Raw genomic sequence first — 15,301 nt, forward strand, 5'->3', positions numbered from 1 at the left:
TGATCTATAGAATGCTTTAATCATAAAAAACTCTATATCCATTACAAAACAACTCCCTATTTCCTACTCCCCAGCCCCTGGTAACTGCCGGCCTACTTTCTGTTTATTTGAGTTTGAGTACTTTAGATAGCTCACAAAATGGAATCACACAGTATTCGTCTTTCTGTGATTGGCTTCCTTCACTTAGCTTAATGGCCTCGAAGCTCTCAGATCTAAGTGAGGGCCATTTGCCTCTGGTTCACCTACTCCCGGGTAGATGTAGCCCTTTGACGTCCCAGCTCATTGGGGAACAATCTCCAGTTAGGGCTCCACCTCAGCCAGCCCTGAACTATGATTTCTGCTCAGAAGATCAATAAAATGAAGGTTCCAATTTGGCAGAATCATCTAGTGTTTTGAGGGCAAAAGCAGCTTCTGTAGGGCTCATCTCTCTGAGGTTCTTTCTTCCTGCTGGCCTCACGATTCTTTACTCAGTTGTTGAAGCTTCAGTGCTTTTCAGTTTTTTTTTTTTTAATATTGATTTCATTGTTACTTGTTTTCAGCAGAATGGTGGAACTGACAAATAGAACCTGTTTTCCCAGACACCAGACCTCTGACTTCAGTTTATCAACATCACCTAGCTATTGCACCCCCATCCATTCTGGGGCTGGATGGGGTTCATATTTAGCATACTTTGCTCATGACCAAATCAGACTTTTGTTTAAACATACCTCTGGCAGGAAATCATCCTAATTGACAGTGGAAGCTTTAGGCCCTCCCCTCACAAGACTCAAAATCATTGTTAAAACCCAAGGTCTTGTGCTGGTGGTTGGAAAAAGGAGACCTGTTGGGAGAGAAATGACCTTTATTGACATTTCAGTTCCTGAGAGCTTGAGAAAAGGTTGTCCTCGTTTATTTAGTTTGAGTCCGGTTATAATTGAGTTGAGATAGTAGAGGGCAGGAGGCTACTTTTTTATGATGCTAGATTATAAGATGGATAACGAAGTCTTATTTCCCAATCCTGCTGGTCACATGCTAGATGTTGAGAACCATGCTCTCAGTTCCTGAGAGAGCGGTTCATGCCGGTGCATGAAGGGCCATACCAAGGCCAAGACAAGCAGGAATAACAAGCGTGCATGACATGCTTGAGGAGGCACATGGCTGTGGTGGCGAATCAGGACATGAGTGCCAACAGCCCACGTCTGACAGGCGCCCTGCCCCTCCTCATTCAGTGCTGTGTCCCTGGAGCAGTCACGTAAAGTTCCTGGGCAGCAGTCAGGTGCTGTTCCCCTGACCTTGGCTGTAGGGAAGGTCAGTCTTACTGGCTCCAGCCACCAGCCCATGAAGGATGGAGAGGGGGTGCTTGGAGGACTCCCTAGGAGGAAGAGGGAGCAGCCACATGATGATCAGGTTTGTCTAGAACCCAATCATGGACTCTGGTTCCAGGACATAGTCATCCAGCACGCTGGGTCCTTGAAGCAATCTTTGTTTATCTGCCCTAGCCCCCTCATTTGCAGATGAGCAAAAAGGGCTGTAAGAGTTTCTTATTTTGAAAAAGTAGTAGTGCTGCTTTAGCCTCATGTGGCTTGTTTTAGTAAAACCTAATTTGGGAGTTTATTCCAAACCTCTGAAGCCACTGCTTGAGCCCTAGAGAAGGACGTTAGCAGTGGTGAGCCACATCAGCACCTAGCTCTTCAGGAGGCCCAGCTCAGGCCCAGCTGGCTGACACAGGCCACTCAAGATGACTGTTCTCTTGCTCTCTGTACATCCCATGCTCCTCCAGTGCCTGCTTCACTTATACCTATTCACAGGACTGACCCACCTGCATATTTGCCCCAGGCCCCAGCTAGTGACTGTTCTTATCAAAAGGGGCAGTAAGGGGCATGCCCCGCTGCTAGTTCCCTGGTTACCAATGAGCAAACCTGATGTCAATTCCCCCTATAACTAGCAGTCTCCCCTTCCCTTTGGCAGCAAAGACTGCTGCCATGTTTTGCTCACCACTGACTGCACATAGTGGATATTGCTCCAGAACCTTGCTTCAGACATGTAAATCCCCCCATCCATTAAACCATTGATTGTCTCCGTCACTGAGTCTGGGCTGTTTCTTCTTCCGTCTTGAAGCTGGGCAAGTATAGCATTGTAGGCCTGCGGGGTGCAGCCCAACAAGATCTTAAGACAGTCTAGTCAGAGATCAGCTGAGGTTCCTGTAAAGTCAGGAGGCCCGACTATGTGTTGGAGGCTTGGGCAGATGGGCCCCTAATGGCCCTGTCTGGTTGCTGAGACCACAAGCTTCTGGAAGCACTATTGTTGGCCTTCTGGACTGGGCCTGACTTTTTCCTGCAGATTCCCAAACCATCCCACCTCAACTCCAAAAGAGCCTCTCCACTCTTCCTCCCCAGATGACGGACTTACCCTGTTCAGCCCCCAGTCATGCTCTCTGTATTTGCACCTGTGCCCACTGTCACTTTCACTACCAGCCTCAGAGTGGCAGAGCCTTTCAGATCATCCTTTATGTTATTAAAGCAATTGAAATAGTTTATTTTTCAGCCTACTGAGAATCATTAAAAACCAAACTTTCTTTTTAGATTACCTCTATAATTTTATTTTAAAATTACCCTTGTAAAAGTGAAAGTTGCTCAGTCGTGTCTGATTCTTTGCCACCCCATGGACTATACAGTTCATGGAATTCTCCAGGCCAGAATACTGGAGTGGGTAGCCTTTCCCTTCTCCAGGGGATCTTCCCAACCCAGGGACTGAACCCAGGTCTCCTGCATTGTGGGCGGATTCCTTACCAGCTGAGCCACAAAGGAAGCCCAAGGATACTAGAGTGGGTAGCCTATCTTTTCTCCAGGGGATCTTCCCGACCCAGGAATTGGACTGGGGTCTCCTGCATTGCAGGTGGATTCTTTACCAACTGAGCTATCAGGGAAGCCCCTATAAAAGTAGGTGACCATTAAAATGAAAAATGGGTTTTGTATTTGGTATTTTTCTTCTTCCTAAGCCAACAAACATGTTGGCTTTGAGATAACAGGGAAGGATTGTCCTGGACCCACGGCTGTGTCTTTCTAGCTTACTGCCGGCTCCTGGATTTGAGTGTTTTGACTGATCAATAGAAATCATTCTTTTTTCTTGGCTCCAGTGGGGACAGGAGAGCCTGAGGATCATGAAGGAGCTTGGGCAAAACTCAATTGAAAAGTTTTTATGAAAGTAATTTCTCTCAAGTGTTGATACTGTATCGGTAGTTTGAGATGTATCTTTGTTGTGACTGGGCTCTTGAACTGTAAGTTCTTGTCATCATTGGATTATTTCTTGTTTCTAGGAAATAGTTTTTCCTGCCCTCCCTCTCCTCCTCACCTTGATTTTTCTCCCCCATCACCTCCAAACAAACACAGGTTTACTTTTTCTCTTGTTTTGGTAGTCTCAGTTACTAGCATTTTAAACATGAATATTTGGTAGAAGACTGAAATATAGGAGTTCTTCAAATGAAAGGATCAGGCAGCATAATGTTGACTCTATGGCAGATTACCAGGGTAAGTATCAGATTGGGTTGTGTATTATCACCTCTAAACATAAACATAAGAGTTTGAGATTTAGAAAGTCTCAAAGTCATTGGTCCCTCATTTGACAGATGACGATTCCGAGCCCCAGAGAGGTCTTGGCTTGTTCAAGGTCCCACCGAGTCAGCAGGAGAAGGAGCAAGTGTCAGAAGCCTTGTTTCCGGCCCCGAGGCTGCCCTTTCCTCTCTTCTATGACGCCTCGCTCGTGCTGGGCCTCACCCCCAATACCCACCCTCCACCCTGGACATGGAGAATAGACCCGTGTGTCAGGACACAGCATGCCCATGCTCATCTTCACGCCTTCGTCCCTTCTTTCTAATCAGGCCTATCCTGCCATAGCCGGCCATCAGTTTAAAGGAGCAGGCAGGTGTCCTACCCCCCACGCTGCTCTCGCCCTCCTCAGAAGGCCTGCAGGTCACTCCTCAAGTGTGCTTTAGCTGCTCTGATAGTCGTGCGTTCCAGACGGTGGTGTTCATTTCCCTCTGGTAGGACCTGTCATGATGCCTGGGTCCCTGGAAATGGGCCTTCAGTGAATGGGGCGTGGGGGACGGTGTAACGCACTGGGTGTCTCAGGCAGGCTTGACTTCGTTTGCTTTGCTGCCCAGCTTTTCAGGTGTCTTTTGTCTTGACAGCGACTAAGAGACGCCGCCTCTGTGCCCCTCACCCCAGCTCTTAGCAGGGTTCTCAGTTGGTGGTGGGTTGCAGCATTGAGACTTTCATTTTCCTGCCCTTGGATTCTTGGATTCAGCTGAAAATATAACTTTGCTTTATCTTGAAGTCTTAGAAATGGCCATGTCTTCATGGCTGCCCAAATATTCTGGCCTCAGGGTACCTACCATTTGGGAAGTAAGCCAGCCGGTCACAGCAATTAGTTTGCAGATGTCCGTTGCCACCCTTGGTTACTCTGCTTCTTATTTGCAGTGGCAGGCTATATGCGCATTGGTGGGAGACACAAGCCAAATAATTGTTAGGATTGCTGTGAAAATTGCAGTGAAAGCCATAACCCTCCAGGATTCACTTTTTATAGCCGGAAAGCCACTGGTGAAATTTTTGTTCCAAGATCCTCAAAATCGCCAGGATGCTGCATTTTATCCTGTGGGAGTTCTGAACTAATGCTGGTAACAACTGTTGTGCAGGTCTTTCAAGCCTTGCAGTATAGAATTACTGATAGAAATGGGCCAGTTAACAGGGAGGAAACAATTACTTAGATGTTGTGAAGGAACAGGTTGTATGGCATTTATAACACGGGTGGGTAGTTTGCTTATAAAAGAGAATGCCTCACTGGAATTTATTTGATGAAAATTAAACCATTAAACCTGCTCAAGTGAGAAAGGGTGGCCATCTGCCAGGTAAAAGCATAATCACCATTTAGAAGTGAGCTTCGGCCGCCGCGCTCCGGTCCACACACGACAGCGTCTCCCGTGGAGAAACCGCTTTCTGACCTCCGGTTTTTCTCGCTGTTTTCCCAGAGCCTGAGCCCTGTGAAGCCGGCGATGACAAGTCTGAATGGTCGCCATGCCGAGAAAACCCTTGACATGCCAAAACCATCAGCCCCCAGAGTGCACGTGCAGAGGTCCGTGTCCCGAGACACGATCGCCATCCACTTCTCGGTGTCCGGGGAGGAGGAGGAGGAGGAGGAGGAGGAGTTCCGGGGGCGCCTGGAGGAGGCGCTGGACGGCCAGGGCGTTGTAACGGGGCTTGAAGCCAAGGAGGACCTCTACCTTGGGCCCGGGGATGGCCTTGACCCCGCCGGCCGCGGCGCCCAGCTCACCCTGGCGGACGGCCTGTCCGTGTCCCCCGCCGTCTTGCCCGTCTCCGAGAACACCGTAAAGCTGCTGGAGCCCCCTGCCCCGGCCGCACAAGTATTCGGTGCAGTGCCATTGGCTCCGTCCCCGGGCTCGTCCTCGTCGGGGCTCTTAGCTAGCTCTCCCAGCGTGTCCTCTCTGTCCGAGCAGAAGACCAGTTCTTCCTCCCCGCTGTCCTCACCTTCCCGGTCGCCCATCCTCTCATCCAGCGCCTCGTCCTCCACCCTTTCCAGCGCCAAACCCTTCCTGAGCCTCGTGAAGTCCCTGTCGACCGAGGTGGAGCCAAAAGAATCCCCCCACCCCCCACGGCACAGGCACTTGATGAAGACGTTAGTCAAGTCTCTGTCCACCGACACCTCCCGGCAGGAGGCCGACGCCGTGTCCTACAGGCCCCCCGACTCCAAGCTGAACTTACACCTGTTCAAGCAGTTCACGCAGCCGCGGAACACAGGTGGGGATTCCAAAACTGCACCCTCTTCCCCTCTGACGTCGCCTTCCGACACGCGCTCCTTTTTTAAAGTGCCCGAAATGGAGGCCAAGATCGAAGACACTAAGCGACGCCTTTCGGAAGTCATCTATGACCCTTTTCAGCTTTTCAGTAAAATTATAGGGGAAGAAAGTGGCAGCCACAGGCCCAAAGCCTTATCTTCAAGTGCTTCCGAGCTCTCCAATCTGTCCAGCCTGAACGGCCACTTGGAAAGCAATAACAACTACAGCATCAAGGAGGAGGAGTGTGACTCCGAGGGGGAGGGCGTGGGGGGCGACCCTGGCGTCCCCAGGAGCGACCACGCACAGTCCTCCGAGGAGCCCGCGAGAGACGCGGAACCGAGGAGCTCCCAGGGGAGCGGGCAGAAGGAGGGAGGCCCGAAGACCGGCTCCCTGGTTCTTGAGAAATGCTCCCTGTCTGCCTTAGCGAGCAAAGAAGACGAAGAGTTTTGCGAACTGTACACCGAGGACTTTGACCTGGAACCGGAAGGGGAGAGTAAAGCTGAGAAGCTCCCAGAAGGCCCTCTCAAGCCAGAGGGGCTGGCGGACGATGGCCTAGCTCTGGACAGTGACCACGAGGTGGACTCGGCCGCTCAGCGGCTGGAATTACCCGTCAAGACGCTGGGCTTCTTTGTCCTGTGCGTCTATGCGTACCTCATCCTCCCCCTCCCCCATTACGTGAGCGGACTCTTCCTGGGCGTTGGCCTTGGATTCATGACTGCAGTCTGCCTGATTTGGTTTTTTACACCACCAAGTGCTCATAAACATCACAGATTACATAAACATCTACAACACTGGAGCCCAAGGTCTCTGGATATCAAAGAACCTGAGATCCTGAAGGTAAGCCTCTCCGCAGCTGCTTGCTGCTTGCTGGCAACCAGCCTCATTGTAGATCTGACTGTATCTTTTTAGTTCACTGTTTCCACAGGTGTTTGTTTTCAAGCCGTGTTTCTAAGACTTTGGTATCTCCAGGCACCCAGAAGACTTGTTTGGTAAACCTCATTCTAGCTCATGTTTTGCCAGTTCATCAGGTAGCTTTGTAAGGATCTCTGTGGCTCTGGAGCATTTCCAGTAGCATTTCCATTTGGTTTCCTTTTCAGTCTCTCTCTGAATTTGCCAGGCATTTGCTGCCTACTGAGGATTCATGGTAGCTGAGTCTGGTAGGATTAAATATTCTTGAGGGTAGCGCTTCCTTGCTGGTCCCGCGGTTAAGACTCTATGCTCTCAATGCGGGGTGCTTGGGTTCGATTCCTGGTTGGAGAATTAGATCTTGTGTATTACAGCAAAGACTTGGCACAGCCAGATATATAAATAAATAATTTAAAAAATTTTCTTTGAGACCCTAGAGCAGGGTTAAAGACTTCTGGAATGCAAGAGAAGGGGCGGAGGAAGAGACCAATTTTAATGTCAGGGTTGGGCTGCTGCACACTGCTCTGTGCACAGTGGGGCCTGGGCTTGAGAAGGAGGTATTACCTTTCTGTGCCCATCAGATTTTAGGATCTGGACCTCCCGAGGGGTGCCTGAGGCAATTCATTGGAAAGAAAATATTTGAACTTCCATTTGTATTTATTTCCATGTATTTTAAAAGTTTCTGGTGCTTCTGCATGTTTCATAATATACACAATTGAAAGCATAGCTGTAGCTTCTATAGGTTATAAGTTAAGGACATTTTTTAGGTATATATTTTTTCTAATTTTAGTAAAATGCACCTAACAAAATCTACTATCTTAACCATTTTTAAGTGTACAGGTTAGCAGTATTATGTTTAATATTCATTCACATTATTGTACAACCATCACCACCGTGTATCTCTGTATCCTTTTCACCTTTTAAAATGGAAACTCTAAACCCATTAAACAATAACCTCCTATTTTCCTGGCTATTGCCTAGCTCCTGGTAACCACCATTCTACTTCCTTGGTGGTTGTGGTTGTATTTTTAATACTCTAAATATGTCATATTAGGTGGAATCACACAGTATTTGTCTTTTTGTGACTTGCTTGTTTCATTTAGAATAGTGTCCACAAGGCTCTTCCATTGTAGCATATTACAAAATTTTATTCTTTTTTAAGGCTGCTATTGTATGTATACGCTAACTACATTTCACTTATTTCTTCATCTGTTGATGGACACTTCGGTTGTTTCTCCGTTTTTGCTCTTGTGAGCAATGCTGCCATGAGCGTGTGTGTACAAAGAGATGTTTGAGACCATACTTTCAATTCCCTGGTTTATGTACCCAGAAGTGAAATTGCTGGATCGTATGGTAATTCTAGTTTTAATCTTTTGAGGAGCTGCCATACTATTTTCTACAGTGACTGTACCATTTTACGTTCTCACCAGTAGTGCACAAGGGTTCCAGTTTCTCCACATCCTTGCTGACACTTGTTATTTTCTGATTTTTTGATAATTCAAAGCTTGTTTGGTTTCTCTATTAACAGGTTTTTCCTCCTCTCTGTTTAAATGAGTGCTCCAAAATAGGGCATCATGATCTCTATTTACTGCAATACAAAAACCCCACAAAACCAGGGGAAGAATTCTTAGAGTGCAAAATATTGTTTGTTCTGCTTTATTTTTTAATTTAATAACCTTTTTCCCTTATTTAAAAAAAATACATGATCAATGTTTAAAGAAACACAGAAAACCCAAAGGAAAAAATTATTCTTTATCACACTAGTGGGAGGGAATTATAGTTAATACAGTATATAATATATACATATATATATTTGGTATATATCCGTGTTTTTTCCTACATTTCTGCAAATATGAGTACATATATCACACATGAACTCTCTTTGTTTTGATTCAGTGGGATCATATACAGACATCTCAGAGATGATATGGGTTCAGTTCTAGACTACCACAATAAAACAAAATATTGCAATAAAGGGAGTCAACGAATTTTCGGTTTCCCAGTGCATGTAAAAGTTCCGTTTACACTATACTGTCCCCTGTAAAGTGTACAATAGCATTCTGTCTAAAAAAACAATGTATGCACCTTCATTTAAAAATACTTCAGGAGACTTCCTGGTGGTCCAGTGGCAAAGCCTCCATGTTCCCACTGCAGGGGGCCCAGGTTTGATCCCTGGTCAGGGAACTAGATCCTTCATGCTGCAAGTAAGAGCTGGCATGCCACAACAGAAAAGATATGCGGTGCTGGAACTAAAGATCCCCCATGGTGCCATGAAGATTGATGATCCTGTGCGACTAAGACCCTGCGCAGCCGAATAAATAAAAATACTTCATTGCTCCCCAACTTTGTAAATCTACTGTACTTCCATAAAATATATTTTTTAAAATAGTTATTACCGAAAAAATGTCAGCCATCCGCTGACAGTGCAGGGCTGCCACAAACCATCAATTTGTAAAGCACACAACATCCATGGAGCTCAGTAAAGCAAAGCACAGTAAAATGAGGTTTGCCTGTGTTCTGCAGTTCAACCTTTTTTTTCCCCCTTTCACATGGCAATATGTTAGGAGAGTGTTTCTTTTTTAAGAGAAGCTGGTGCTCAGTCTTGAGGCTGTGATACACTTAAGTGTAGCATTCATATAAGAAGTGGAGCAAAAGTGATCATTATGCTTGGCTGCTAAGCTTTTTCAATAAGGGTGGTGCCGCGTCTACTGAATTGCATGCCCTGTAAGTTAGTGCTAACTTTAGCAAAGAAAAATGGTGCTTACATTGCTTCCAGTGCCTAATGACTGACTGCAGTATTCTGTTTAAACTGATTTGAGCTCTTAATTGTCTTGGGAAGATTTTAATTTTAATCCGTCGCTCTTTAGTGCTGAGACTACAATTTACTATGTTTTCTGCTAATTAGTCAAGAATTTACTAACTACGCAGAGGATGCCAAAGTTATGGCACAGTGTGGTTGTTTGATCTGATAATGAAACGGTAAAGCCAGCACTACAAAGCTGAGCACCGACAGGGGCTCGCTGAATGTTGGGTGTAGTATCTCACCTAATCCTCACCACAGCCCTCTCCAGTTAGGTAATGTGCTCATGAGGATGTGGACACAGAGACGGTAAGTTACTCGCCCAAGATCACACAGGGGAGCCATGCAGGACTGACTTTTTTTTCCTTTTTTTTAAGGAAGGTGTTTTACCCTTGGTCCCTGTGATAAATATATTTGGATTTTCCTTCAAGAGAACAAATACTTCAGTGCTGTCGTGGACTGACACCTGTAATTCAAGAAAATTGTACATTGTAGCCTGAGGTCTTTTGTTTGGCGGCAGGGCTGTTTTTAGACACCTGGCTAAATGCATTCTCTATTTTAAAAGGGGCCGCTACCAAGAATTGGAAGGGTAGGATGTGTGTTGCAAGTTGAAGATTTCAAATGCAACTGTGCTTTGGGCTTGATTAGTTTTACTGAGTAGGAAATCACACTCTGGGGAAGCATTTTAAAAAGATGACGCTTTAGGGACATCCCTGGTGGTCCAGTGGTTAAGAATCCACCTTGCAAGGCAGAGGACAAGGGTTCAATCCCTGGCCTGAGAACTAAGGTCCCACATGCCAAGGAGCAACTAAGCCCACATGCTACGATGAAAGATCCCGCATGAAGGAACGTCCTGTGTGTCACAGCTAAGACCTGACTCAGCCAAATAGGAAAAAAAAAAAGACACTTTAAAACATTTAGCAGTGTTGACATTAAATTTAGGACACAATGTTGTGATAAGAAAAGGATAGTATAATAGAGCCTAATTTTGAGCATATATCTTCTATTCCATTTTCTCATTGGGCATTGTGCTTTCGGTATGAGGTAGGATAACATTTGCTCTTGTAACAAATTAGAAGTCTGTTCCTTGCCTTCTTAACAGTCCAGTATGGGTGTTCTTGGCAGTAGGTGGATGGGGCCCCATGTTGGCTAGGAGCCCAAGTTCCTTCCATCTTGTGGCTCGGCAATCTTTTTCTTAAAGAGCTAGGTAGTAGATACTCACCCCAACCCCAGGTGGTGCAGTGGTTAAGAATCCACCTGCCAGTCAAGTAGACATAAGAGATGCGTGTTCATTTCCTAGGTCGGGAAGATGCCCTGGAGGAGGAAATGGCAACCCACTCCATATTCTTGCCTGGAAAATCCCATGGACAGAGGAGCCTGGCAGGCTGTAGTCCATGGGGTTGCAAAAAGTCGGACATGTCTGAGCGCACACACACACACACACACACACAGAGTAAATATTTTAGACTTATGGCTCTGTTTCCGTTGCAATCCACTCAGCTCCTCGTTGTAGCAGAGAAGGAGCTGTAAGCCATATGTAAATGAATGAGTGTGGCTGTGTTCCAATAAAACTTCATAGAAAGGCCCTGGGCCCAGGCTGCTGACCCCCACCCTAAGTTATTAGAATTCCTTGCATCCAGCTGGCAGAAGGGGAAAGAGAAAGCAAGGAGAACATGTACCTCCTTAAATGCCTGGGCCCAGAAGTGACACACATCACTTCCACTCACATTCCACTGGGGTGAGTGGTCCCACAGACCCTCCATAATGCCAGAGGCCCTGGGAAATCTAGGACCCGGTGGGGCGGCTTCTTCTCTGCAGTGGCTCTACACTATGGAAAGGGTGAAAGTGCTAGTCGCTGAGTCGTATCCAACTCGTTGTGACCCCGTGGACTATATGGACTGTAGCCCACCGGGCTTCTCTGTTCATGGAATTCTCCAGGCAAGAATACTGGAGTTGGTTGCCATTTCCTTCTTCAGGGGTCAGCCCAGGAATGGAACCTGTGTCTCTTGCAGTGCAGGCAGATTCTTTACGTTCTGAGCCACCGGGAAGCCCCCTCCCACTATGGAAAGAGATGCCTGAATTTTGAAGGCACGGCTAGCCTTCTCTACCTCACTTTCATAGAACTTATCAGAGCCATAGTTATCTGTTTACTGTCTGTCTTCCCCAGGACACCATAAACTTCATGAATGCACAGGGCATGGCCATCTTGTTCATCATTGTGTCTGCAGCCCCTGACATGTACTAGGCACGTGTTAAGTAATTGTTGGATGGATGATGGATGGATGGATGAATGAGGTTTTAATCTGAAAATGTAGGCAGTAAGTTAATATTGGCCCTGTCATCTCCCTAGAAGTTGCTTTTTGAAAAAAATCCCTTTTCTGCTTTGCATATAGGGTTATCGTTACCATCTTTCTAAATTCCATATATATGTGTTGGTATACTGTAATGGTCTTTATCTTTCTGGCTTACTTCGCTCTGTATAATGGGCTCCAGTTTCATCCATCTCATTAGAACTGATTCAAATGAATTCTTTTTAATGGCTGAGTAATATTCCATGGTGTATATGTACCACAGCTTCCTCATCCATTCGTCTGCTGACGGGCATCTAGGTTGCTTCCACGTCCTGGCTATTATAAACAGTGCTGCGATGAACATTGGGGTGCGCGTGTCTCTTTCAGATCTGGTTTCCTTGGTGTGTATGCCCAGAAGTGGGATTGCTGGGTCATATGGCAGTTCTATTTCCAATTTTTTAAGAAATCTCCACACTGTTTTCCATAGTGGCTGTGAAACATGTATATTATCTAGGGTGAAACAGATCACCAGCCCAGGTTGGGTGCATGAGACAAGTGCTCAGGCCTGGTGCACTGGGAAGACCCAGAGGGATCGGGTGGAGAGGGAGGTGGGAGGGGGGACCGGGATGGGGAATACATGTAAATCCATGGCTAATTCATTTCAGTGTATGACAAAAACTACTGTAATGATGTAAAGTAATTAGCTTCCAACTAATAAAAATAAATGGAAAAAAAAAAAAAAGGAAAAAATCCCTGACAGTTGCATTTTTGGGGAAAACATTTAGTCAAGATTTGAGGGGGCTGATTATATGGCAGAAACCAGCACAATATTGTAAAGCAATTATCCTCCAATTAAAAATAAATTAATAAGATTTGAGGGACTTACCTGATGGTCCAGTGGCTAAGACGCCATGCTCCCAGTGCAGGGGACCCAGATTCGATCCCTGGTCAGGGAGCTAGATCCTACATTCCCACGTGTGGCAACTAAGGCCCGGCACAGCCAAATAAATATTTTTTTTAAAGAGATTTGATAAGAGTGATCTTTCAAGGAGATAAAAAATAATTACAATAAAAAGTATGGCTTATGGAGAGTTTTTTCTTTTCCCACAGCAGTGGAAAAGCCAGGATGGTCCATCTTTGATAGGGTTTGAAACTTGATGTTTGCTGCTTAGAAATCGCCTGGCAGCAAGTCTGCCCTCCTCTTACCAGTGTTCATACAGTGAGTGCAACGGGAGTAAGGGATGAGGAGTGCATGCCAAGTAGAGGCTTGGAGAGACGGGGGCGGTGGCGAGTTCTCGGTTTCCACTCCGCCTCCAGATTTATGGCTTTTAAAGTGGTGCAGAAGATGGGCCTTGGTTTCTTTGTAAAGCAGTTCTATGAACCTGTTTCTAGTGGGAGTTGAAAGAGTCACTTTTTGAAAAATGGCTTGATTTAGGGGATTCATCAGCGGGTTTATTTCCTGTGCATCTGATGCTGTTTAGTTTTTATAAAGGACATGATGTAATTCTTGAGGGCAGGTATGGAACATTTTTTAAGCATTCAGTAAGACAGGAGGCTATAAAACATCATTCTGTGATAGAATGTGCTAGTACACAGGCCCAGCCCCTTGATATGCAGACTGCCTGCCCTTTATCTGGAAGCCCCCAAACCTGTCAGGCAGGAAGCTTGGTGCTCGGGAGGGACTGTGTTAGGAGCCAGTGTGGTTTTAAACCTCTGAACCATAGAAGTTCTCATTGATAGGCCCAGGAAGTCCTTGCAGCCTGGACTGAGAGCCTGGTTTCTTTATTGGCTTCATAAGCAATTCAAGGAACACTGCAGTTTTTCTTTGATGTGCCTTCACATGACCAGGAAAGGGAGAAGAAAAATAAAGCTTTTCTGTACTTTATCCAGGTGGTTTTATTATTCCAGCCACACTGCAGACATTTGTATTTAAAAATGACACTGCAGCAGTGATGAGTATGTGGGATGGTGAGCCAAAAGGACTACTTTGCAGCCAAGCCATAGCTGTTCTCGGAGACTGGTGTGGGGTTGGTTAGACCTCATGATACTCTGCCACCACCCACCCCAAGCCCCACCAGTCAGCAGCTTTGCTGTCTAGAACAGAAGCTGTGGCAAAAGAGCTGTCACAACATCCACAGGATAACTCTCAGAACCTTCTCCAAAGCCTGCTTTTTCTTAATGATGGGAATTCACAGCTGATACAAAGCAGAAAACAGGAGGAAAAAATTGCTACCTGCATTCATAACAAAGTGACATGTGGGGGACTTCCCTGTTGGTCCAGTGGCTAGGAGTCTGTGCTCCCAATGCAGGGGGCTTGGGTTCAATTCCTGGTCAGGTAACTAGGTCCCACATACTGCAACTAAGAGTTCACACGCTGCAGCTAAAAGATCTTGCATGCCGCAACTAAAGGTGCCACCTACAACTAAGACCTGGCACAGCCAAATAAAATGAAACAAAGTGACATGTGAACACACGAAAGCCAAATGTTAGGAGAAGCTAATCGGACTTACAAACATGGAGGTCTGGGTAAATTAGCTCCGGGTGGGGCCTTGTGCATGCCACTGAGTCCAAGGGCATCATTGTGGGCAACACCGCTAAGCAGTAACCTTCCAGGAGTTTTACTTTGTGTGACTAGCTAGATGCCCTGAGCTAGGGGCTCTGGGAAAGAACGGGAGAATGAGGCATCTCATATTCGTACTTGGGATGTTTGCCTTGCTGAGTGTTCTTAAGTACGTTGGATGCTCTTTCTTCTCCAAGACTGCATTTGTCTCATGACCAGGAGTGTAGAGTCAGACTCCATAGTCTCAGGTTCCCCATCTGCATACTCAAGCAACTGTGGATCAAAACTATCTGGATACAATTCTAGAAAGTTTCAAAAAGCAAAGCTTGAATTTGCCGCATGCGGACAATCCGCATGCTGGCAACTATTTACACTGTATTTCCAACTATTAACATAAAGTTAACACTATTTTAGGTAAGATGATCCAGTGACTAAGACTCCATGCTGCCAAGGCAGGGGGCCTGGGTTTGATCCCTGATCAGGGATCTAGATCCCACTTACTGCAACTAAAAAAAAAAAAAAAAAAAAAATCCTGCATGCCACAACTAAGACCCAGCTCAGCCAAATTAATTAAGTTTTTAAAAAGTTTATGAGGCGGATGTGCACAGGTTACATGCAAATGCCACACCATTTTATATAAGGGGACTTGAGCATCTATGGATTTCATTGTCTGCCGGTGTCTTAGAACCAGGCCCCCCTCGGATGCTTAGGCACAATTATATTCGGTGACATTCTTGCACACAGAATTTCCACATGTCCATAATGAGATGCTTCCTACAGATTTTGAAAGGTTGTGAGTGTATGACTCATGTAATTGTAAATTATATTCATGAGTAAAGTCTTTACCTCAGACTTATAAACCTCCTGCAGAACCCAGCAGTAGGGTGTTGGTTTCCATAGTGATAACCTGTTTTAGA

The 15,301-nt window shown here is 46.0% G+C and overlaps 1 protein-coding gene across 5 annotated transcripts in view; it reads left to right on the plus strand.

Annotated features, from left to right (window-relative positions):
• Nucleotides 1-15,301, plus strand: part of TEX2 (testis expressed 2) — a 109,622-nt gene that overhangs the window by 38,397 nt on the left and 55,924 nt on the right. For all 5 annotated transcript variants that reach the window (XM_070479790.1, XM_070479791.1, XM_070479788.1 and 2 more), the window contains exon 2: nucleotides 5,003-6,664. In XM_070479790.1, the coding sequence (XP_070335891.1) occupies nucleotides 5,027-6,664 (1,638 nt within the window). In that variant the 5' untranslated portion in view covers nucleotides 5,003-5,026. The remainder of the gene's footprint in view (nucleotides 1-5,002; nucleotides 6,665-15,301) is intronic.

The sequence above is a fragment of the Odocoileus virginianus genome, chromosome 17 (genome assembly GCF_023699985.2).
Source record: "Odocoileus virginianus isolate 20LAN1187 ecotype Illinois chromosome 17, Ovbor_1.2, whole genome shotgun sequence".
Taxonomy (NCBI): domain Eukaryota; kingdom Metazoa; phylum Chordata; class Mammalia; order Artiodactyla; family Cervidae; genus Odocoileus; species Odocoileus virginianus.